Source organism: Vanellus vanellus, assembly GCF_965231255.1.
Source record: "Vanellus vanellus genome assembly, chromosome: 20".
NCBI lineage: Eukaryota > Metazoa > Chordata > Aves > Charadriiformes > Charadriidae > Vanellus > Vanellus vanellus.
This window is the reverse complement of record NC_138925.1, coordinates 9,817,855-9,841,376: the sequence shown is the minus strand read 5'-3', so window position 1 is coordinate 9,841,376 and position 23,522 is coordinate 9,817,855. Positions and strand designations below refer to the sequence as shown.

The following is a 23,522-nucleotide window of genomic DNA, read 5'->3' as shown; positions in this document are numbered from 1 at the left end:
TGAGCCGCCCAACTCCGCCGGGAGGGCCGGCGCGTCCGCCGCGGGGCCCGGGAGTCCCCACTCTCGGCGGCTCCGAGGCGTTCCCGCAGCGTGCGTTTCCCTCCTCCGCTTGCCAGCCGAGCGCTCGCCGTAGCCGACGCCGGGAGGGAGAGGCGACCGTCGGGGGAGCAACATGACCGAGTGGGAACGGGCGTTCGTGCGGAACCGCGCGGTGCCGCCGCACCGGCAGCGCCGCCGGGCCCGCCCGCCGGGCTCCGCCGCGTTCCGCTGTGTCCTGAAGTACCTGGAAGGGGCTGCGCTCGCCCAGGTAGGGGGGCTCGGCCCCGCCGAGGGGAGCCCAGCGCTGCCTTCGGGCCCGGCCCTCGGCGTCTGCCCGCCGCCGTCCCGCGGTGCCGCCGGGGTTGGCAGGGTGTGCCGGCCGGAGCCCGTAAAGGTGGAGGTTTTCGAAACAACTTTACTTGTTTTGGGGGGAACTAACTGTGAATCACCTGGAAACACAAATCGGGGTCATGTCTCAATCCCATGCGTTTTTACCCGCAAATCTGAGCTAGGGTTTAGTTAATTTCTAATTTAACTTTTGTAAGCTTTTAGTTTAGGTAAGCATTTTAAAAGTAAAATCCCTGGGTAACGCTTTAAAAGTCTGCTACCCCTTTATTGTACACTTAATGTTCAGTTTTCCCCCTTTTGCTCTGCGTGTTTGACCTCTGGCTTTCAGTAAGGTTCCCCAGCAATGCACAAAGCTGTACGCGGCCGCATGCCTGGTTTGGGCATCAACCGGAAAACAGGAATGACTTGTCCTCTCTTACTGAAGTGTGTTTTCTGCAGTTTGGGGCTGCTGAGCTGGTGTGTCCCCAAGCGGGCCAGAACGCTGGTGCCTCCTGTCCTGTTGTGCCTTGCAGGGAGCAGAGTACCAGCTGCGCCTCTCTCTTTTCGATACCACCTACCACCACTTCTTCGGGAGGACGTGGAGAAGTGTCCGACGAGCTGCCCGCGCTGCCCCACCGCGCCCGACCAGGGCGGCTTTCAACGAGGTAGGGTGCCAGGGGCTGCGGGTGGGCAGGGGAGCATCTGTGCCGGCTGGGTCAAGTCCGAGAAGGGAGGTTTTTAATGCGTGAAGGGAACAGACGTCTTTGCTTGGGTTCACCCTGGAGCTGCTCTCCTTTGGTGCTGGTTTCCTCCATCAGTCTGGTGGATGTGGAGCTCGGAGAGCTCCGGGAGCCTGCCATCAGCTCGCTGTAGACAGAGCCTTTTAAAGCAGCAAGTCCTCAGCATGCACGGGCTCTGGCCCGAGGTGGGTCGGCTGCTGCTGAGCCTTCTGTGGCAGTTCATTTTCCTGCATGCAGGCAGATGGTGGCAGCCGCAACCCCTTTTCCCTTCCGACGCTTCCCGATCCTTTGCCCAGGGGGCACCCCAGATGCTGCCCGATTATTAAGTTTTTATGTGTGGTTTATTGGAATGGGGAAACTGGGGTCTTGGGCTACCTTTGGGGCCGGGCGATGGTGTGGGAGCGGCGGTGTGCCGTGGTGTGCTGCCGTGTGTCGCCTGCTGTGTTCGGAGCCGGCGGCAGAGAGCAGTGTTTCTTCACAAGTGGGAAGGAAGGGAAGGAGCAGCCGCCTGCCCTCCCGCACAGCGCTTCTCTCTCCTTACCTGGAAACTAAACTTGCCCAAAGCGGTGTTTCCATCCGCTGCTGATACTGGCAAAGTGGGGTGCCCCTGTACTGGGGAGATCCTACTGCCCCATAGCGTGAACGACAGCTGAGATGTCATGTTTTCTAATTAAATTTTTGCTTCCACTTCCTCCCGTGTTTTGTGCCACAGATGAAATTTAGCACTGATTAGAGCCTCCCTCCTTCACTCATTTAAATCGGTTAGCAGTACCTGAGGGGTGCTGACATGTGCATGTCTTCCACCAGCTGACCCCTGCTATTTTGAAGAGGGACGGAGAAAAAACTATGGCAGAGAGTTCTGCGGCAAGAAAAATGTGGTGCTGCCATCACGGCTGAGCACTGGGATCTTTCAATTTTGTGATATTCATCAGTTTAGTGCCGCAAAGGGTTCAGGTACAGAGGCAGTAGATTTGTGCAAGGGGGGAGGAAGGAGGAGAGGCACTGCTCCTCCCGCAGGAGATGCTGCTGGTGGCTGGAGAGCCACCTCCTGGTGTCGCATCCCCTGGTGGTACTGCATTCCCGTGGTATCCCCATGTGGAGGGGGGGGGGTCTGCACGCCTGTGGCAGCTCAAGGTGCCCCTGCTGGCAGGATTTGCCCTGCATCGTCCTCACAGGGCTTAGGGGAGAGAGCACGCTGCTGCGCACCGCTGTTAGTGTTCCCGGAGGGAACGGCGAGCTGGGCTTCATGAGGGATCCGCTTTCAGGGCTCTCTGTCTTTGCAAGGTGAGGCATCGGTCTGCAGCCAGCGGTCATTATTTCAATGTTTTGCAATAAAAGATAATAGAATAACGATTTATTTCCCTGGGTTGGTGTGGTAATGTCTCTCTCTGTTATCCTTTCCTGACAGCCTGTGATTGCTGTAAACGTTTTCCCTGGGACACTGTGGTAATGTGTTTTTAATAGAAAGATTAACCTAGCTTTAAATCCTGTGCTGGGGAGGTGACCTGTGTCCTGTCCCCTCCTGTCCCCAGGTCTGGGCCACCCCTGTCTCCTCTCCCCGCAGCAGGAGAGTTTCCAGCTCCTTTGGCTCTCCCGGTGTGGGGCTTGCTGTAATGCTGTAAGGTCAGGGGTGCATCGAAGCCCTGCTCTTACGGGGTCTGCAGCCTGCGAGTTACTCTGGAAAACGCGGGTTAGCAACATAAAAAAGGGAAAGAAAAAAAAAAGTGAATAATGTTTGAGATTTAAGGAGGTTGAGATTTCCGAGTGGTGCCGCCAGTCATTTGCCGTGAGCCGCTGTCTGGAAGTTTTACAGGATGTTCTGGTTGCCCCGCTGGCTGTCCGAATGCGGCAGGTATTGCTCTGCCTGCAGCTGCTGCCGCCGGCTCTGACATACCCTTCCTCTCTCCTTTCCCATCCCAGACCGTTTACTTCCACACCTCCTTGAAGCACCCTGGCATCACCGCTGTCGTGGAAGTGGTGACGACGGCCGGGAAAGGGGATGAGGGATCTCAACATCTCTCCTGCGGCTTTGGACTCATCCCCCTCTTCAGCAGCGGGTCGGAGGCGACTGACCCGGCCACCGAGGACAGAGCGTAGGTCCCCCCCTCTGCCACGTGATGGGGCACGCCGGGAATTGGGGTGGCACTGTGCACAGCTGCTTTTAGGGGAGAAAGTGTGGTCCTGGGGCTGCAGAAACAACACTAGTGTTTAGAGCCCTGGAATTCTTCACTGCTGGGGAAGCAGTGATGGGTTCGTAGGTGATGCCTGCCCTGAAGGACAGGGTTCTTTCTGTGGGTAGAGAGTACAAAGGTGGTCTCTTAGTGTTGAGCAGAGGCATTGTGGAAGATGAAGATGCGCTTCAGTGTGGATTTACTGACCGTCGTGTGTGCGCTCTTTGCATTCAGACTGAAGCTGTACCACGGGACGCCACGTGCCTTACTGCACCCGCGCTTCCAGGACCCTGTGGAAAGTAAGCAAGGCCCCACGTCTCGTTCCTTTCTTGGTGGCCTCTCTTACCCAAATGAGTGCCGTGTCTGCCTGGTCGATGCGATGCATGTTCCGTGCCCTGGTAGTGCTAAGCGCATGTGTCTTACTGCCAGCCGGGAAAAGCCTGGCTGGGCGAACCCGGGTTTTCCTTTGCTCCCAACATGTGCATTTGTAGATAATTTCTTCAACAGTGGCATTGCAAAGCTGTCTCCCCTTCGTTTTGGTCATTTTGGGATGCTTTCTTTTCTTCAGAGAACAAATACCTGACGGTGATGGAGAAGAGCCATGTGCAGTACGCCCTGAAGCCCCATCAGCCCCTGGAGACGATATTTCACCTTCTTCCCGAAAACCTGCTGACATCTGGGCTGCAGACCATTCCCGGCTTGGTGCCGGCGCACGGAGATGCGAGTAAGGGCTCCTTCCCTTTCCCTGCTGCCTGCACCGCTCCCGCTGAAGGCGGCGGGTCCCTGGGGAGGCTGCGGGCAGGGCACTGGCGTGGGGTTTCTGGGAGCACCGACGGGTCCTCAGCAGTGCTGCCCCTTGGCAAGAGCATCTCCCCCTGTGCGGACCGGCGAGGCCGCAGCCCTTCGTTCATAGCTCAGCCTGAGAGATGTCAGAATGGCTTTGGTCCGTTCTCCTTCTGTTAATTGCTTTGCTCCTGGGAAGCTGCTAGGGATAAGTGATGGCTGGTTTAATTACAGTCGTTCAGCGGAGCCGTAGGAGAAGCCCTCGCAGCTTGTTTAAAGTCCTCCTCGGTGGTGGGGCTCGGGATCGCTGGGGGTCTGGCAGGTTCGGGGGGACGAGCTCTCACGCGCTCAGCCCTCGTTAAGCTTTCCCTGTGGGTTGCCGTTTGAGCTGCTGCAATTAATATTATGTGATCTGAAGATTCAGAGGGTAAAAAGTACTTTCAGTTCTGCAGCTGAATTATTCTTCAGCTTGTGGCCCGGAAAGCCTTCCTGCTAACCGTTTTGGGGGTTGTAGCTGTTCGTGTTAAAGCTGAGTGAGGTCTCCAAAGCAGCTGAGTCCCTGGAGCTGCTGACGCCACTGCGTGAAAACGGGAGAGGGGAGAGCCAGCGTCTGGCACGGCAGGGCGCCTCAGGGCGATGGTGGCGGTGCCTGTGTTAAACAACCAGAGTGTATCCGTTGACACCGAAGGCGTTGGGTATTTCTGGGTCTCTTCCGCGCATAAAGACCTGTGTTGTGCCGGGAAGGTTGGGGATCCCGCTCACGACCACGACCTCTCCCTGGTGCTGCTTTTGGCTCAGCTCCGGCTGCGGGTGCCCCTGCGTTCCCAGCAGTGTCCCCCCTCGGCCGCAGCGTGACCTGTGGCCACCACCTTGTCTTTTCAGGTGACTGCCTGCAGAAACCCCGGCTGATGAAGCCGGTCACCTGCTACCTGGAGAGGCTGTCTGTCCGGCTGTACCCTTCCCTGGAGGAATTCGAGGAAGAGCTGCTGGACTTACTGAACAGCGATCGCTTACTGCAGGTACTGCCGATGCGGTTACGGGGGGGAGGGGGGAGGGGAGTGCAGTGCGCAAGCAGTAGTGCCGGTGCTTCGCTTTTGGGTGGAGTGGAAACATTCAGATATATGGCACTTGTGTATTTGTTTTGCTTGGAGCCTCCAATATTTTTTTTTCTTTTTTTTTTCCTGTGCAAGCCTTTTGCTTGCTTTACTGCTGGATTAACACATGGGTGCTCTGTGTAGGCTTTGTTTTGAACATCCAGACACTAATAAGCAGAATTTGGGTTTGCTCTGCCATGGAAAATGCAAAGATAAGATGCAGTGCATACTGAGTACGTCCGTTTAGGAATGGCAGCGCTTGGTGTGCAGTAAGGACTGCTGGCCAAGTCCTTCTTTATTGGCCAGATTTGCACCAACTCTGCCATAAAGATGAAAGATTTTACTATTTATCAGCCACGTGGTGGGGTGGGTCCCGTTTTTTGAGTTTCTGATGGATTGCCTGAATTTTCCTGGCCGCGGGCGGTGCAGGGAGGGATGCTGTGCCGCCTCGCTGCCCGAGCTGGAAAACTTGTCTGTCGCAGGCTAACGCTGCGCCGGACGGCGACGGGGTGGCGGTTCGGGAGCGACGGCTGCATGTCGGCGTCCACAATGGCCTGCGCTTCGTCCAGGCGCCGCAGGTGGCCGTGCTGGTGCCAGAGGCGGAGGCGGCGCAGGGCAGCTGCCCAGGGGTGCCCGGCTCTGGAGACAGGTAAGGGGGAGACCCTCCGCTGCCAGTGCCGCTTCCCTCCTGCCTCGGGCACTGCCCACAGCTGCTTCTCCGTCGCAGGGGCGCAGGTCAAGCCCTGGTCCTGAGGAGCCGCATCCACCTGAGCGAAATGGTGCCTCACCCGGCGTTCGGGGTCTGCTTCCAGCTGGAGTACGTCTTCTGCAGCTCGGGGGGAGCCGGTGGGAAGGTAGGGCCGAGCCTGCACGCACCTCCTCTCCGTGCCTCATGAAAGAGCGGAGATCTGCTGGGGGGAGTGAGCCCCGCTGCCTGACTCCGTCCTCTGCCCGCGTTTCGCCATCCCGCACCCCCAAGACATAGCAGCTCCTCATGGCGTGGCCGTACTGCCTAATGAATGGCCCCATGAAGTGTCCAGCTACTTTCTGCAGTGCTGCAAGAAATATCCTGCTTATTGAATGGGCTTATTGAATCATTTTAATTACAGGTGGCTGCATTTCTCCACCATGTATATGAAGAAATGTAGCCTGCAGCAGTCCCATAGCGTTCTGGCAAGCTCCGTCAGAAAATTTCAGCTTTTTTTAATTTAGAAAAGACTTTTCTTTAGAATTTAGCATTTGTGCTGAAAAGAAGTTAACCATCCATGTCCTTTTTTTCATTTTTCCCTGAAAGCTGAGTTTTTTCTGGGAGCTTCAGTCTGATGTTCTCTGGACCTTAAAGCCAGGAGAAGTCTCTGTGTTGACTGCAGACACCACTCTCGCGAACGCCTGTTTATCAACCATTTACATGTATTTCAGTTTAACCTTTCCACGGGTTAAACCCAGCTTAGTGAGCAGTTCCCAACCCTCCAGAGATCCTTTCCATTCCAGCTGTCAGCCCATAGCGTGGCTGAATCGATGGTGATGGGTTCATTAGGAGTCCCTAATCATCCTGCTAAGATGCTTGTTGAAAATGCAGCAGGTGTCCTCTCTCCTTAGAACTGTATGGAGCAAAACTGGGGGGAAAATGGGTATTCATAGAGTGGGACACGCGGTTGGGCGAAGGGGATTGGTATTGGTGGGGGCAGGAGAAGCTGAGTGGTGCCGTTGGAAATTAAGTGTTGGGTGTTAACTCCTTTAAAAAGCTGAAACCCGTGGGGTTTTGGGGCTCCAGACGCAGATCTGTTTGGCTGTGCTGGGTGCCGGGAGCGCTGGCTGGTTCCCTGTGGCGCAGCCCTTGGGCAGAGCTGTTAATCCCAAAGCCGCTTGCCGAGCGGATCGCCGCGTCCTCTGTGCCATAATTAGCAGTCTGCGAGGGTGATTGCGGGCGCTGGTAGACACCTCTCGGTTTGCTTCTGTACCTCTCCTTCAGTTTAAGGGGAGGCTGTGGACACGCCTGGGTAAGTGGAAGCCTTTACGCTGCCCTTTCTGTCTGCCAGGGCTGGGGGTCGCACATATATCCCTTAACGCGGCTGTTGAGTGAGGGGGTGACAGCCTTTGGCCGGTGTCTGCCTCAGCCTACGCGTGCTAAAGGCATACGAGGGATGGAACCCCCGTGATTTTTGAAAAGCGTTGTATTATGCTTATGTATTATATCAGCGTTATATTATGCTGATCCGTAATCCAGAGGCGTAGTCCCTCGTGTAACTCGGCGAAGGGATGAGGTGCGATTAGCTGGAGCGCGGGCGCCTGATGTGCTGCAGCCTGCGGGAAGGGCAGTAACGTCAGCCGCGGGCTGGGTACGTGTGAGAAAACCCAGCGTGCCCGTGTGGGAAGGGTGGTGCGGGGTTTGCAGGGAGAAAGTGGGATTCGTACCTGTGGGCAGCTGTGGTGTGATTTGTGGTCAGCCTTGGGGGGGGGAAATCGGGAGGAAGGCGCCGGTTCTACCTGCGGCACCGCTGGCAGCGGGAGAAGCGAACCGCGCCGCCGCACAGGCTGTCAGTGCTCTTTCACGGAGAGGTCTCATGATCCCGCGTCCCCTCCCTGGGACCGACGTGTGCCCCTCTGTCGGAGAAGCACTCCTGGCGCTCCTCAGAGCCTGCGAAGGGATGGGAGCAGATAATGTGGTCAGTGGGGGGAAAAAATGGGTGCAAAAAGAGAAATAAGGTGCTGGAAAGTGCAATGTCTTCAGAAGGGGTTGAAAGTGGAGGGGAGCGCTTTCTGTGGGAGACCCGAGTCTGTGTCTGTCTGGCAGCGCCCGCTCCCCGTGCCGGCGGTGAGGTGGGGGTGCCGGGCGCTCACCGTGCTCCCCCCGCTCCCCCCCAGGTCCTGCCCGGCAGTGCCCGCGGCGAGGCGGCCGACATGCGCTCGGTGCGCTGGGCGGTCTGGAGCCCCGTCCTGAGCGCCAGGGAGGCAGAGGTGGTCCTGCCCCTGCGCGGCGGCCCCCGCCGTGGCCCCTGCCAAACCTTGGTGTACCGGACCCCGTCGAGCAGCAGGAGGTCTCACCAGGTAAGGGCTCGTTTCGGTGCTGCAAATGCACGGGGATGCTGCTGGCGCTTGGACAGGCTCGCCGTTAGAGGGGCTCTTTGCCGAAACCTGTTTAAGTGGCAGGCACTGGGGAAGCTCTGGGAATGTGTGAGTGCAAGAAGAGGGATGGGAAGAGGGTGACAGCCCCCCACCCCCTGCCAGTGAGTTTCTACGCTGATGGATAATGCACTTGGTGTCCCGGGGGTGCCGGACTTGAGTTACTGCAGACTGAGCTCCCGTGGAGCTGCTCAACGCAGTTCGTTATTGTGGTACTTCGGGGGGTCACCGTGACCGGAGCTGGTTTGTTCTGAGAGATGCACGCGCATAAGATAAAGACCTCACTCCCAAGTGTTTGTCAGCAAAAGGAGGTTCGGGGCTGGGGTGAGGGAGTCACGAGGGGGTGGCCGAAATACGCTGTGGTGCTGTGCTGGAGGGGTCACGCTCTGCTGTGGGGGGAGGTGGATGGGTGTCTGCAGAACTTGCTCAGTGACATCTTAAACTGGGTGGCAGTGGGTGGAGTTGGCAGGTCTGTATGCGTGTGTCTCTGCAAGGACGGAGGTATTTGGTCAGAAATTAAAGTACGGCCCCTTGCTAGCTCTGCCTCCAGCTTGCACCACCGTTTCTCCGGCTGCGGGGCGGGGGAAGCGTGTCTCGGAGGGACGAGGGAGGCTGCGTGCAGCACGCTGTCTGAGGGTTCCAGTTCCAATTTCAGGAGAAGCACGTGGAGTCTGGGACTGTCCAATTCCATGTTTCCACTGATTCGGAAGAACATCTTGTAACTGCTGCGGAGATCCTACGTAAAGACAGGGACGAGTCGGAGAAGCCGCCTACGCCATCGCTGAGTGAGTGTTTTCCAGATCGCTGACATTTAAAATATAGAGTGTGGCACTGGTGTCTGCTCAGGAGAAAAAACATGACTTTGCTGAGTTTCAGTGAGCTAGTTTATGAATTACTGGAGTGAACCAAGTTTCCATTGAGTTGAATTCAGCTCTCACTTTTTAACTTGCAAAATTCCCCTGTGATAGTCATGCTGAGCCACGTGCAAAATTCCCAGGGATTTTCAGGATGGCACCAGCCCGATCCCACTTTGGGTTGCTCTGACGGCGTTGGGGTTCCCGTGCTCAACACCCAGAGCAGCTGGATGGGCGCAGCGGCTGCACCAGCACCGCATTGCTCTCTGCCAGTGTCGCTGCTGGTCTCTCTGGTCTCTGAATCTCTCCAGACATGAGGACAGGAGATATGTCAATTATAGACTGAGGGGAAGAAATAATAATCTCATCACGCTGCGGCTCAGGGAGGGTGACAGCAGCACACGTTCGATCGTCGTGCACGGGCTGTGCCAGCGCCTCGCTAGGGAAAACCAGGCTGCATACGCGTGTGTGCACGTACGCATCCATCCCTCTGCCTATAGCGCGGGGGTGCCGGGTGGTCGTGGTTTCAGTGCCCGTCTGCTGTGTGTGTTGGAGACGGAGAGCAAACTGCCGTGTGCTTGGGCTTGGGCACAGGCTTGAGTCAATGCCCCGGGCTCCTGGAAACCCTCTCTGGCTTGTTTCTGTCTGATCCCCCCCTTCGCCATCGGTGGGAAGCGAGCTCCCCTTTCCTCTGCGGCGTTGCTCCTGTGCTGGTCCTGGTGCAGGGCTCAGTGCGATGCTCCAGATACCTGACAATGTTTAAATGTGTTTTATGGGCTTATCCAGCCCCTCTGGTGAGCCGGTAGCTGCCAGCCTGGGGGTTGGGGTGATGCCCAGTGCGGTGGGCACCCATTCCTGTGCTGGCTCCGGTACTGCTGTGCCTTCCACGAGATGGCAGTGGCACCATGGCTTTGCTGCGGTGAGTCCCGGCTTTCCGCCGGTGAGGAGGTGGTTTGCTGGTTGTAGGGGGCTTTAGAGCAGAGATCTTCAGGGGTGAAATGGAGGGCTCTGGCAGTTCTGGGACTGCGCTGGGTTGAGCTCTGCTCAGCATCGCTGCTGGTGCTGCTCAAGAGGTTTTCCTGGACGCCCTTCAGCCGGCGGCGGTCAGGGCATTGAGAGCCGCAGTGCGGTGAAGCGAGAAGTGAGTGCGCACCGACGGTGAGCTTCCAGTCCGGCACTGGGCTGGCACGCTCCTGCCCGGGGAGAACGTGCTGGAGCGCCAATGGGGTGCCCAACAAGGGGAGATGCCCCGGCAGGGCGATGCTGGGGGATGAGCTGCGTGGCATTTCCCTGGCTCCGGGGGGGCTGGAAGCACTGGGGGAGCTTGGGAAGTGCAGCGATGGTCCTGGAGCCGTGCACGAGATGGCCACACGTGAGAGCCAGCCTCCACCCCGAGCTGCTGAGAAGAATGCTTAGTTAACTTTTTGTAGAGCTCCGTTGGAAAACATGCCACCATCTGGGCCTTTTGGCCAGGGGAGGCCGAGCGCGTCTTCTGTCGCCTCAGCTGATGCTGATGGATCTGTCCATCGTCTCCTTCACTCTGGCCAAAGCCACCCTAACAGAAAGAAAACAATGTTTTAGACCTAAGGGAGACAGGGTGGTTTCCTTTGCACAGCAGACAGCATGAAATAGCTGGAATATACGTGGTGGTGAAAGCAAAATAAGGGCTCAGCATCACGTGGATGCAGAGAGAACATCTGTGCCCCTGGTCTGCTCCGAAGGACCCGCGGCTCCGCAGCACAGCGAGCTCAGCTGTGCCGGCGTGCGAGCCGAGCAGCCAAGTATAAACATGATAAAGCTCGTACCGTTTCGGGGCACGAACGCACGAACAGATGAAGGGAGTGACAAGAAATAACGGAGGAGCGCCAAAAACCTTAAGTATCCTAAAACTTTCACGTCTCATTAAGCATCCCACTTAGGCTGCGCCTCATGGCCGTAGGGGAACTGCGGCACTGTCTGGGGATGGAGGAGCTGCCTTTTACGGCAGAGTTAGCCTAATTCCCAGGAAATTAATGGATGGATCTGGAGACGTGCTACATTTCCCTACCCCACCCCCACCCAAGGCAACAGTCTGATTGGAAAAAATAAGTCAAATATGTGGTTGAGAGATGGTAAGGCACCTCCATCAGCTGGTCCCACCCCCAAAAAGTAAAAGGGCCAGCGGGAGGTTGGAGGGGCCGCGGTGGTGGGTCCTGGGGGTGACGGTTCCGGTAGACCATCTCTCCTGTCCCTCCACAGGTTCGCCGGCCCCGCTGCGAATGGCGGCCTCCCCGCGGGGACCGGGGGTAAGTGCCATCCATGCCAGTGGACACGGGTGGTGGGCAGCGGCGTTCCCAGGGGATGGTCTGCGCACTGAGAATGTGCTCCCGGTCCCCTCCTCTGCCAGTTTTCCTGGCTGCTGTGGCCGAGAGGCACTGAGCATCCTGCTCAAATCCACCTCCTCCTGGGGCGGCAAAATGCGTCCCGCCTATAACGTGCGGGGCAAGATTCCCTGAGCAGTTTTAACACCCCAAATGTATTTGTAAGGGCAGTTCTGGTTCTTGACAGCTCAGATTTGCTGGGTGCTATTGTCCCCGATACGTGCTGACAGTGACGCATGGCTTTTTCATGTGGAGCTACTGGGATTTAAGGAGAGCTATGAATACAGAGATCCCTCTTTGCCTTTTTTATATCTTGATGCAGGGATCAATGCACACAAATATTTTTGATTAAATGAAATGCTTCATAAGACTGCATTAAGCGGTTTGATCTTCCTGCTGTATGTTCTCATCCCTCCCCTTGCCAGGGAAAGCGCAGCAGCTAAATGGGAAGCAGAGGTGCGAACCCACGGGCAGCCGGGCTGTGCCGCTTCTTGGCAGAGCGGCGATGCCGGAGCGTGCAGCATCTGAGCGGCTTTAGCGAGAGGGGGGCTGCGGGCCTGTCTCACCGTGGGGGTCCCCGCGGGGCGGGCTGCCTCAGGGGGCTGCTCCCCCAGCGCAGGACTGCGGTCACTCACGGTTGCCGCTCTCCCGCCAGCTCTCGGTGTCGCAGCTGTCGGTCCCGCCGCGGGGTAGGGGCCAGTTCCCGGTGCCGCGTGGCCGCGGCCCTCGGCAGGATGGGGGGATCACCCACCTGGAGGCTGATCTCGGCTCGCCGGACCCGGAGTCTTGTGCCAACGACCAGCTGCGGGCGCTGCCCTTCGCCCCACTGCAGGTGCCCATCGCCGCCGTGGGGCTGCAGGCAGGCAGGTGATGCTCGGCTGCCCTTCCCCGGGCTCGTGTGCCCCCTTCGCCCGGCTCACCGGGGTCCCCTGCGGCCGCTTCTGCACGGCTCACCCCCATTTCTCCGTCAGTTCCTGCACGCTGCTCTCCCGTGCCTCCCTGGCGCGCCTGCACACCGCCGGCTTCCCGGAGATCTTGGACCACAATGAGTTGCCGGTGGAAATCTCGGAGCCGGCAGACCCGGCGACTTTCAGCCTGCGGCTGGAGGAAGCCGACCCTCTGCAAGGCAACGAAATAATCCTGCAGTTCCTGGCTTTTGGCAGGTGGGGTGGCAGCTCTTTGCGGTGCCTTCTGCAGGCACATCCCAGGGGCCTCCTCTCTCAGGGACAGTCCCTTCCCGAAATCCCCCAACCTGCTTCCCTGCTTGAGCAGAAGTCCTTGCAAAGATGCTGCTTCTTCCAGCACTTGCCATGGAGGCAAAGCGCCGGAGGGTTTTATGATGATGCTCTTGTCCTTTCTGGGCACTCTTAAATCATATTGCCATTTTTTTGGTTGTATCCATTAGCCACAGTGTGATGTAAAAGCTAGTTAATGCAGGGTGTCTCCATAAACGCATATGGAGCCGAGAAAGTTGGCACCTGTGGGGGTGGGTTTGGCTGGATAAGGCCCCACTTGTGTTTTTTTCCGTGGATGTCAATGTGCTGTGCGAAGGTAAAGCGCTGCCTTGGCTGGGCTCCTCCATTGCAGCATATGGTGGGAGACAGCTGGAATTATGAAGTTTTTTGGAAAGCGAAGGCAAACCATATGCCTGCTGTCTTCAGAGAAGTCCAAATACTTGTGATGCTGCTGATCTTCTCTTGTTCTTCTGCCTCTCTGTGTGTGCCAAACGCACGAGGAGCTTGTGATGGGGAGGCAGCACCATGCCACGACCTAACCCCAACCCCTCTCTCCCTCAAGGGATGCCCGGGACGGTGCGGAGGGGACGTGGCCGAAGACTGTCTTCCTCACCTTCCAGTTCTACCGTTTCCCACCGGTCACCACGCCGCGGCTGCAGCTGGTCAGCACAGACGGGGGGCCGGCGGCCGGGGCGGCTGTGCCAGCGCAGCTCCTCGTGCGGGTGAACAAGGACGGAACCCTGGGCACTGGTAAGCTCCAGTTTTAGCATCCTTGTGCCGCTGCTTCTCTTCTGTCTGTCAGATTTGGGCTTGTTTCTGGGCAGAGGAATGGGCCGGTGTCTGCTTTAGTGGCAACCCTTCACTAGTTTGCGTGGCCTATCGTGAAAAATGTTTAAAATGTCTCATGTTTGAAGTAAAACACTGGTAAGTTTTGGTGGCGTGATTTGCACGTCGGGGCTGCCGGCTCCGGCTGCAGCTGAGTGCCGCTGGAGAGAAAGACAACACGTGAGAGCGCAGCGCCCGGCGTGAGCGGCTCCGATCTGCCCAGCTGAACGCTCTCCTCTATTTCTTCCTGTGTCTTATTAAATTCTGGTCCCGAGAGACACCAAGCGCTTGTGGCTGATGAAGCTCCTTCTCCATGTGGAGCTGTTAATGGAAATGAGAGGGGGATCCGTACAGACGGAGTGTTTCTGTGTGAGGCTGCCAGTCCTGGGGGCCCTCGGACCTTACGAACTGACCGATGGGTTTGATAAGTGGAGGAGAGGGGGTCCGAGCAGGCAGGCTGCTTCGGAGCAGAAGGGTGTCCCTGTCCCTGCTGACGTGCTGGTGCTGGCGGAAGTGCCATTGCCATGACGATGCCCTGTGTCTCGCAGGACCGCCGGGCTTGCAGCTGAAGTACATGGTGGATCCCGCTTTCCTGCGCCCCGGGGAGCAGCGCTGGTTTGTGCGCTACCTGGCCGAGCACAGCCTCCAGATTGACGTCTGGGATGGAGACTCCCTGCTCCTCGTTGGGTCCGCTGCCGTCAAACTGGAGGTATTGGTTACGTTGAAGATCTTTTCCCTTAAGCCCTCAGGACTGCTAACGATGAAGGAGACGCCCTGCTTAGCGTGCAGGAGTGTCAAGGAAGAGGCTGACTTTTCCTTTGGTCCCGTGTTGAGATGCTGTTGCGTTACCCTCCTGTCTTCAGTAATCGAGTTGCTGTCAGCCCCTCTGCGTAGCCGAGGCCGATGTCAGCCTGACAAGCCCCTAATTGTGGGATTTGTCATCTTCTCCTCAAAAGTGATGGCAAAATGTTAACTTCCTTCCAATTCCCTAGAACTCCTGCAGTGTTCTAGGGCTAAACCCCCCAGACCTCGGACAGACAGAGGCACCCTCACCCAGACCGGACTCCCCAGTAACTCCCCAGTTACCCCTCGCCTGTCCTTGCTTGTCCCCAGCCCCTGCTGCGCCAGGGCCGAGCAGCCGTCAGGACCCACCACGAGCTGGAGGTGGCCACGACCGAGTACGAGCCGGATGCGACGGTGATGGGTCGGGAGGCGCTGCGGCACGGCGCCCTGCGGCCCCTCGGTGTCCGTGTGGTGGTGAGGGGCCGCCTCCACCTCTGCCTGGCCAACATTGGTAAGAGCCTGCTGCGCACGCGGCCAAAAGGCTTGGGTGCCAGCACTGGTGCCCCACGGCACGTGCGCCTCACCGGGTACCTCCGGTGCTGCTCAGAGCCCCCGTCCTGGCCCCGGCTCCCTGCGGCACCGGCTGGGCTGCGGGCAGAGGCATGTGGCTCCTGGTTGTGCTTGCGCTCCCTTCCTGCCTGCTCGGCTGGAAATGCTGGTGCAAGGCGGCGGGGAGGCCGGCGGTGCGGGGATGGCAGCGTGCGGTTAGGTGCTAGCAAACAGCATGAGGCTGCGGGGAGAGACGGGCAGCACGCACAGGGCTGTACCCGAAAGAAAACCATGCTTGTAAGAATGTTATTCCTCCCAGAACCTGCTGGGTGCTTCTATTTTATATATTTAATTTCCCATCCTATAAATGTGCAGTGACTCCAGGTTTTAAAATCTTACCTTCAGAAGAAAGATTAGCTCCATTATAAGATATCTTAAATCGTCGTTTCCATACTTTGCCTGCAAGGGGATGATAAGCTCCTGGGAAGGAGAATCTGAGATTCACAACCCTGGGAGAGGTTTAACTCACACCCGGCAAAAGGAGGGGGAGAGCAACCAGAGTTGCTGCGCCACGACAACACCGCTCTTTCATTGTTTTGTTTGTGGTTTTTTTTTTTTTTTCCTGGCCTCTTTTTTTTAAATTTCAAAATACTGTGGTTATAAACAGTGCCCCTGCCCAGAGGATGGGGATGGGATTTCTAGGCTGAGTAAATACCGGTGGGTTTTCAGCCTTGTCCGGCGCTGCCGGGCACAGCCTTGGTGGGAGCACGAGTGGCAGCAGGAGTGGGGAGACGCAGTGGCGCGTGGCTGTGCCGGCGGCAGCACCGCAGCCTGGGGATGGAGAACACAAATGAAATCCAGAGCTGGTTTAGGGGCTTGGCGGTGAATCGCTTGGGATGGCGCTGTGCTTTTCGTGCCACTCCGTCTCTGGGCGGACGGCTGTATGGTGACAACAGCAGTAGGCACCGGGGGGAGCGCCGTAGGGACCGCAGAGCATCGTTAGCAACCAGATATTTGCTCCTGCTTTTTTAAATTGTCTGTAAAGAGCTGCAGTGGGGATAAAAATTTGCAGTAGATTTTATAACGATGACAGTTTCTGCTCACTGCCTTCTCCGCTCCTGGCAGGCCACCCGTGTGAGGAGACTCCGGGGCAGCTGCCATCACCGCTGCCATCCCGCTCCCGCCTGGTGCCTGTGCCGGACGGCGCCAGCAGCATCGCAGCCGGCAGCTGTCTCTCCCTCAACGCTGCTGGTGGTGAGTCCTGCCGGGCTGAGGCTCGGCCCGTCCCTCCGCTTGGGTTTGGCTCGGCAAGGTCTCGGCTGGTCTCTGCCGCCACGGTGCTGGCGCTGTGCCCCCACCGTGGGGTGGCTGCCCCCTCCAGTGCTCCCCTTCGCAGCCTTGCAGCATCACAGGGCCCCTCAGGCCCCTCTAACGGGGGTGCCACGGTGCTGTCCCCACAGGCAGGCGGGTGTCGCGGGCGCGGAGGCTGGCTGAGGTGGACGGCGAGCTGGCGGCCGCGCTGTGCAGCCACCGGCCGGAGGCAAGGCTGACCCCCCCAGCCGCCCCCGGGGAGGCCACGGCTGCCCGCCGGCGCAAGCTGCGGCGCATGGTGCTGGTGCGGCAGCGGGAGGACGTCGGCGGTGGGAAGACGCCCCAGCTCTCGGTGAGGAGAGGGGCGCCGGGGGCCGGGGATGCCGATGTGGCTCCAGGCTTATGGTCCTCTCTCTCCCGGCAGGGCTGGCAGGAGCAGCGCGCCCGGCACGTGCGGGAGCTGCAGATCATCGACGCCTACCGGGAGCATGTCAAGTGCGAGAGCATCTCCCGGGTGCTCAGCCAGGCCATCACCGCCACCCACACCGTGCACGCTGTGCTGGGGACGGCTGAGTTCTTTGAGTTCACCTTGAAGAACCCCTACGGTGTCCAGCACACTGTGACCATTGAGGTCGACCACCCTGACCTCAGGTGGGGGCCGAAGTGGGGTCTCTCTTATGTGTGTAGGGAGACAGTGGGGTGGCACCAGCTCCTGACCAGTGCTCACCAGCATCTTTGCCACTCACTCCCTCAGCGTCATACTGGACCCGAGAGAGTGGCGTCACTTCAAGGAACTGACCAAGAGTGTTACGCCAGTGGAGGAGGAGATGTTCCACCTCCGCAATGACCTCAGGCCTCAGGTCTACCTGCGCCCCAACGAGACTGTCCGCATCCCCTTCAAGTACCAGACCTTCTCTGCGGACCCCGCTGTTGTCGCGGTGCAGGTATGTGCAGACTCCCATTTTGAGCTGTTCCCAGTAGAAAGCGTTTCCCTCGGCTGCGTGTTTCCCTGCCTACGTAGGGCAGGATCGTATGGCCATGGGGAGCACTGCGCAGCCGTAGACGTGGTGCGTCCTGAGGCAACCTGCTCTTGCACCCCGCAGGGGCCGGCTGGGCTGGGTGCCGATGCCGACACGCTTCCCCGCTCCCTGGGGAAGAGCGGGGCCGGGCGGACAAAGCACATTCAGGTGAGGGAGCCGGGTGAAAACACAGCTCGAGGGACTGTGTGGCAGGAGAAGCATCACTCTTGTAAAAAAAACTCCGTCCCTCTTCCGCTGCCCCCCCGGGACAGGTCTCCTTCCAGGTGAGCGGGGGGAAGCCCATCGCGCTCCTGCGGGTGAAGGTGGAGCCGCAGCCCCACGTGGTGGACCAGACATTCCGCTTCTACCACCCGGAGCTCACCTTCCTGAAGAAGACCATTCGGCTGCCCCCCTGGCACACGCTCCCCGGTGAGCCCACAGCGTGCCCTGCGGGGGCCCGGGCTCTTCCTCGTTAATTCTTAGGGGCCTTCCTGGAGGTGCAGCAGCATCCAGAGAGCACAGCTCAGTTTCCTCACCCTTTGGCACCCTTGTGCTCCTCGCTTGCTCTTCATCTGCTGCCTGCATTAATTTTGTACTTAATTCCCTGCACCCGCACGCCTGTGTAGTTTGCTCGTAGCTCAGCTTAAGGGTCTGTGGCTGCGTGGGGTGCAGTGTCGCAAGCACCAAGAAAACGCTGAATATGGCTTCATCTTGGTCTCTCTCCTCCGCAGGCGCGCCGGTGGGGATGCCGGGGGGGGAGCCTGAGATGTTTGTTCGCTGCAGTGACCCTGACATCATTTGCGAAACCAAAAATATGGTACGGGTTATGCTTTGGCATCAGTCTGTCCTTTGTGTCCTTCTGCTGTGGGTTGTTTTTGTCGGCAGAGGCGTGACTTGCACCCACGGAGCATCCCCATTTATCAGCCCCTGTAGTGAAACGCTGGTGGTGATGAAGCCAGAATTGCCCTTTATTCCCAATTAAAAGGAGCCGCATTGTTTTTGCGGTTGAAGCTGAATGTTGCACCTTATCGCATCGTGCAGCAGCCTGTACTCACTTGTTCTTTTGAGCAAACACCAGATGATTAAGACGCTGGGGAAAAGCAGCCTTTTGTCGGGTGTGGGATAGACCTTCCCCGCTGCTCATGGTGCCGGCGGCTGCGGGAGGCGTGTGGCGGGGGGACGGCGCGTCCTCTGAGCGCACGGCGGAGCATCTCTCTCCGCTGGGTGATGCTGGGGCGGCGCGGAGGGCTGTGCCGGGCTGCGGTGGTCTTTGGGCCGAGCGTAGCCGTGGCTCTGCCTCCCTCCCCAAGCGCAGCCCTCGCTGTGCGATGGCCAGCGCGGGTTTCCTGCCCTTGCTTTGTGGCTGGGGGAGGTAGGAAGGAAGGAGAAATAAACTTGGGCACGTACTCGCAGATGGTGACGAAGGATAGTTGCTAATTGCTGTTGCAGGAACATGTTAGTATGGTAATTGGATTACGGCTTGTTAGAAAACTTGGGGAAAATTTGCCAAAATTTGATTACAGATGCAGACCTGGAATGCGATAGTCATTTGTATCCTCTTTTGTAATTAAAAATACTGGAAGAGCTCAGCCAAGCTGTATAATAACTTAATAACATAGTTTAACTAGATGCTGAAAGCATCTGCTTTTGTAAGTGGGTTGGTGGCAGGTTTTTCCGTTAATGGGAAGCAAACCCTGGAGTCCTCATTAGCTGGTTTGATCTCGAGGTTAACTGTTGGAACGATGCTCTGATTTCTGCATGCAGGGGCCCGGGGAGCCGCAGGACATCTTCTTAAAAGTAGCCGGAGGACCCAGCCCGCAGATCAAAAAGTTCTATGTTGCTATTTATGTGTAAGTAGCACGACCCCAAAAAAGCGAGAAACACCCCGAGCGTGTGGCAGGGCAGGAGGGGAGCTTGTGCCGCCCTGTCTGTGCTTGCAGCTCCCTGAGCGCGGCCGGCTTCGCCCAGCAGCGGAGAGCCGGGCAGGAGGCTTCCCAAAATGTGTGCAGCTCAGGGTTTTACATCATTCTCCTCTGAATAATCCCTGGCCAGAGCATCTCTGGTGCGTACGCTAATGCCTCCTGAGCCAGCCGGGCTATCTCTGCGTCCGATGATGCTGTAGGAACGGGTGGGACCGAAGTGGGTTCCTTAGAAGGAGCCGTCGGTGAGCCCCGTCCGTCTGTCTTTGCTGCAGGGACGCCTGGCTGGCGGCGCCCGTCCAGATCTGGCAGTTCTACCTGCACTCGCTGCAGCGCCTGGACGTCAGCTGCACGGCCGGGCAGCTCGCCCGCCTCTCCCTGCTGCTGCGGGGCACCCCGGCCCCACGGAGGGTGCGGGTCTTCACCTCCCACCCCCAGGAGCTGGAGGTAACCCCCCACCGGTGGGCACGGGTCTGGCGAGGGCCGTCGTGGCGGCGGCGAGCGGGAGACCGGGCTGGACCAGCCCGGTGAAAGCCCCTCCAGAAAGGGAAAGGCAGCCCACTCGGAATTATGAACAATTTACTGCTGTAAAGTGTTTGTGATAATTATCTTTTGATTAGAGCTGTCATGTGTAGGATCATCGGCACGAAACCCCGGAGGGCAAATTATCTGCGTTAATGAGACCATCTGAAGACTAACAATTTCCTTAGAATTCGTTCGGCCGTAATTGCGAGTGTGAATAATAAAAGGCACGAAAACTCCATCACTGTCCCATAAACAAAAGCAGGAGTGTCCCCGGGCGAAGCCTGCGAGGGGGGGGAGTCCCTGAGTTCCCGACACTCCGCCAGTCCCAGTGTGTTCCTGTGGGGGGGACTCAATAGTGGTGGCAGAGTCGCGCAAGTTTTTAGGAACAATCAGGTCTAGTTTATGCTCCAAGCTGGACGTCGTGGAGGTGTAATAGCCACCGCAGGTGACTGCAGCTCCTGGTGTTGGTTTCCGCAGGTGGATCCGGATGGCGCCTTCCTTCTCCCTCCCAATGGCATCCAGGACCTGTACGTCGGCGTGCGGCCTCGGCGGGCCGGCAGCAGGTTCATCTACCTCAACCTGGTGGATGTGGAGTCCCACCAGCTGGTGTCCTCCTGGCTGCTCTGCCTGTCCTGCCGGCAGCCCCTCATCTCCAAGGTATGGTGGCTCTCGCGCCAGAAGATCACGGTGACAGTGCTGGACCGGTGGCGGTGCTCTGGCCAATAACCCGGGGCTGTCTCCTGCTTCTTCCTTTCTTTACATCTATGGGGGTTTTGACACTTGTCACCCTGAGCACACATTTGGCCCTCCGGTGCTCGAATAATCTCACTGAAGACCACAGGAAAATGTCTTTCAGGCTGTTTTGAAGGCAGTCCCACGCTGAGGACTGTCAACTCTGAAGTATTCTGGGTTGTGAAATTAAAGCTGCAGCATGCTGCTTTCTATTAGTGCTGTGCTGGTGGAGGGCTTGCCTCAAAGGTAGAAAATTAGATTTCCTGGCTAATGTGTTCCTTTTAAAAATGTTTTCCCGAAACCCTCGGTACCAAGGGAAGTTCAGATCTGTGTTTGAACCGATGCCCCAGTGTCCTGCCAAGTGCCAGCCCACCTCCCGGTGCTGCGGGGCGTTACCTGAGCGAGTGCTGCAGCTCTCCCTGTGGATGTCCATTAATTAGCTGGAGAATGAGCTGGCCGGTCCCAGCTGCTCCCCTGGCCCTGGGTCGTTCGGGCTCGTAATTACTTCTGCGAATGTGCCCGTGCCAGCGAGGAGAACGCTTTCACTCGAAGGTGGTTTCTGTGTGCCTGCTGGCAGAGATCAATCAAATGTAGGGTGGAGGAGGAGGGGACATGAGGCAATGTGTCCCCCACGATGTCCCCTGTGGCGCATCCGTGCAGGAGGTGATTCTCTGTAGTATGTTTGGGGGAGAGCCCGTGGTTCCCTCTGACCTCCCCCCCCCCCCCCCCCAAGTCTGTGCCACCTCTGCCATGGCTTGTGCTCGACCCGCAGGCGTTCGAGATCTCGCTCCCAGCGGGAGGCGGGAGAGGCTGCAACAAGCGCATCACCTACACCAACCCCTACCCCTCGCCCAGGCTCTACTTCTTGTGCACCAACCGCCCCGACCTCCTGCAGTTCAAGGAAGACTCCTTCGAGGTATGTCCTCCTGCCACCGGTCCCCCCTTGCCAGACCCCTGCCCTCATCCAGCTGGACGGCGCGGTGCGCAGAGCGATGCTCGGTGGATGCAGGGCATGGCGCGATGCTCGGCAGACGTGGGGCGTGCCGCTGCAGGAGAGCCATGCTCGCCTGGGGAGGGTGGGCGCATCGGGGGCTCCGTGCCGGGTCCTGCCGCTTCTCCTCCCGCCCGTTCTCCCGCAGGTTGCCGGCGGGGAGGTGTACACCATCGGCTTGCGGTTCGCCCCGAGCCAGAGCGCGGGTGAGGAGGAGATCCTGATTCACATCAACGACCACGAGGACAAGAATGAGGAAACCTTCTGTGTGAAGGTCCTCTACCAGTGAGGCCGCCCGCCGCAGCGAAGCAGCAGGTCCTGCGCTGTCCGGCAGCGCCGCCTCAGGGGCGCACGCGTCTCTCTCTGACTTCTCATCTCTGCGTTTTCTCTGAATTCTCCTCGGCCGCCTTGTTTGCAGACAGGGGCTGGTGAGCTCGGTCCCCTCGTAGTCACCTCACCAAGCCAGGCGGTCTCGCTGGCTGCCGGGATCCCCGGGCATTGCCGGGAGTGCCGGTGGCACCACGCAGCTCCGTCTGCTCAAATCGGGGAGGGTGAATGTATTTGCTACCACGCAGGATGTCTTTATTTTTAAGTGTTACTATATTTTGGATATGTTGGTATCTCTTTTTAACTTAAAAAGTTTGCAGATCTGATTCTGCAGAATATTTTTAAAGTATTTTATATTCTACACTGAGTTTTGCACACACTGAAGCAGTTTTCTGGGATTTGTAATACTTTTTACTCATCCTTGATTGATTAAACTCGCTGCGCTCGCTGGCAGAGTGTGGCGGCATTTTCTTCCGTGGGAGGCGGAAACCCTCGGGGTCCCGTCCTGCAGAGGTGAGTGCTGGGCTCGTCCTGCCCGCAGCTGCGGTGCCATCGGTCCCGTGGTGGGGAGCACTGGGGGTCCCCTGTGCCACCCCCAATCGCCCGGGGCATCCCAGGGGTCGGTGTCGGGGCAGGGAGCGCAGAGGGGAGTGACGGCAAAATAAAGCATGGGCTGATGCCTCCGGGGCTGAGGGGTGATGGCCCCGTCCCAGTGCGCTGTAATCCTTCTTGTTGGGTACTGAAAGGCTCCTCACTGGTTCGTAGCGCGTCTGTCGCTGTTCCCTCACGGCCGGGATGCGTTAGGATCACTGTGGAGGGGGGAAACCCAAAGAGGTTAGAAAAAGGCAGCTGAGGCAGGCAGATGGGGGGGTGTCTCCTGTGGGGGTGGCTGAGGGGGTCTGTGCCCCTCTGCTGCCGTGGCCGGGCGGCGGGCAGAGCCCCGGTGGGCAGCCCCCCACCCCCAGGAGACTTGTGCCCCCCTGAGCCCCACGTCGCTGCTCTTTACGGGTCCCAGGCTGGTGAATTAGTAGCCCCGATGAAGTTGTGTGCCGAGTTCCTCTGCCTCTCCGGGACTGATCAGAAATGACAGCTAATATTTTAAAAGTTATTATACTGTCTGCAGCAAAGAGAGGCCCCGAAGTCGGGTTATTAAAGTAGATTAGCTGAATAATTTCCATTACGTTTTCATACAATGATATTTCTTGAGGCTTATGAACGAGCTGGCGCTGTACCCTCGGCCGAGGAGGCAGCTCGAGTGCCCGGCGTTCACGGCTGCCAGCAAACCATGTGCCGTCGGGCAGGGGACGGTGATGGGGGGGTCTCGAGCTGAGCTGGCGGCTCGGCTGCCGCACTGCCGTTAAGTGTGACCGGTCGCTGCAGCGCCTGGCTCTCGCTCGCCGATGCGCGTACGGTGCGCCCGGTGGGCAGCAGCCATGCGGGCAGGGAGCTGCCTGCTCCCCCAAAACACAGGGCTGTGCCGTGGCTCCGACCTGAAATCTGCAGAACTGGCGAGGCTGTTAAGAAAAGTTGAAAAAGACTTTTCCATTGGGAAACGGAGATGTCTTGCATCCCGGCTCCTTCGGGAGGGACCTGGGCACCCACTGCTGCTCCTCCTTTGTGGTGCTGCCCGTGGCCAGGAGGAAGGGCTGGTAAATAAAGCCTCCGACAGCATTGATTTAAGAAACCGGAGTGAGAATTTGTTGCTTCTTAGTGGCGTAAGGGTACGTGGGAAAACACTCCCCAGAGCCCCATGTCCGCGCCGTGATGGAGCTGGTGTGAGCTGTCTGCTGGCCGGCCTGGAGTAATGCCGGTGGC

The 23,522-nt window shown here is 58.3% G+C and overlaps 1 protein-coding gene across 1 annotated transcript; it reads left to right on the top strand.

The window, feature by feature from the left end:
- Positions 1 to 172: 172 nt before the first annotated feature.
- Positions 173 to 22,136, top strand: NPHP4 (nephrocystin 4; the record flags this gene model as incomplete). The annotated part of the gene is made up of 28 exons (XM_082493527.1): positions 173 to 389; positions 865 to 1,031; positions 3,027 to 3,199; positions 3,512 to 3,576; positions 3,846 to 4,001; positions 4,943 to 5,079; positions 5,637 to 5,803; positions 5,882 to 6,008; positions 8,020 to 8,202; positions 8,933 to 9,062; positions 11,370 to 11,416; positions 12,147 to 12,358; positions 12,463 to 12,654; positions 13,289 to 13,476; positions 14,100 to 14,260; positions 14,665 to 14,845; positions 16,009 to 16,137; positions 16,344 to 16,546; positions 16,619 to 16,845; positions 16,949 to 17,138; positions 17,298 to 17,381; positions 17,486 to 17,642; positions 17,945 to 18,030; positions 18,978 to 19,063; positions 19,408 to 19,579; positions 20,135 to 20,314; positions 21,162 to 21,305; positions 21,529 to 22,136. The coding sequence occupies 28 exons, from the start codon at positions 173 to 175 to the stop codon at positions 21,667 to 21,669; spliced, it is 4,302 nt and encodes a 1,433-aa protein (XP_082349653.1). The 3' UTR covers positions 21,670 to 22,136.
- Positions 22,137 to 23,522: the final 1,386 nt, after the last annotated feature.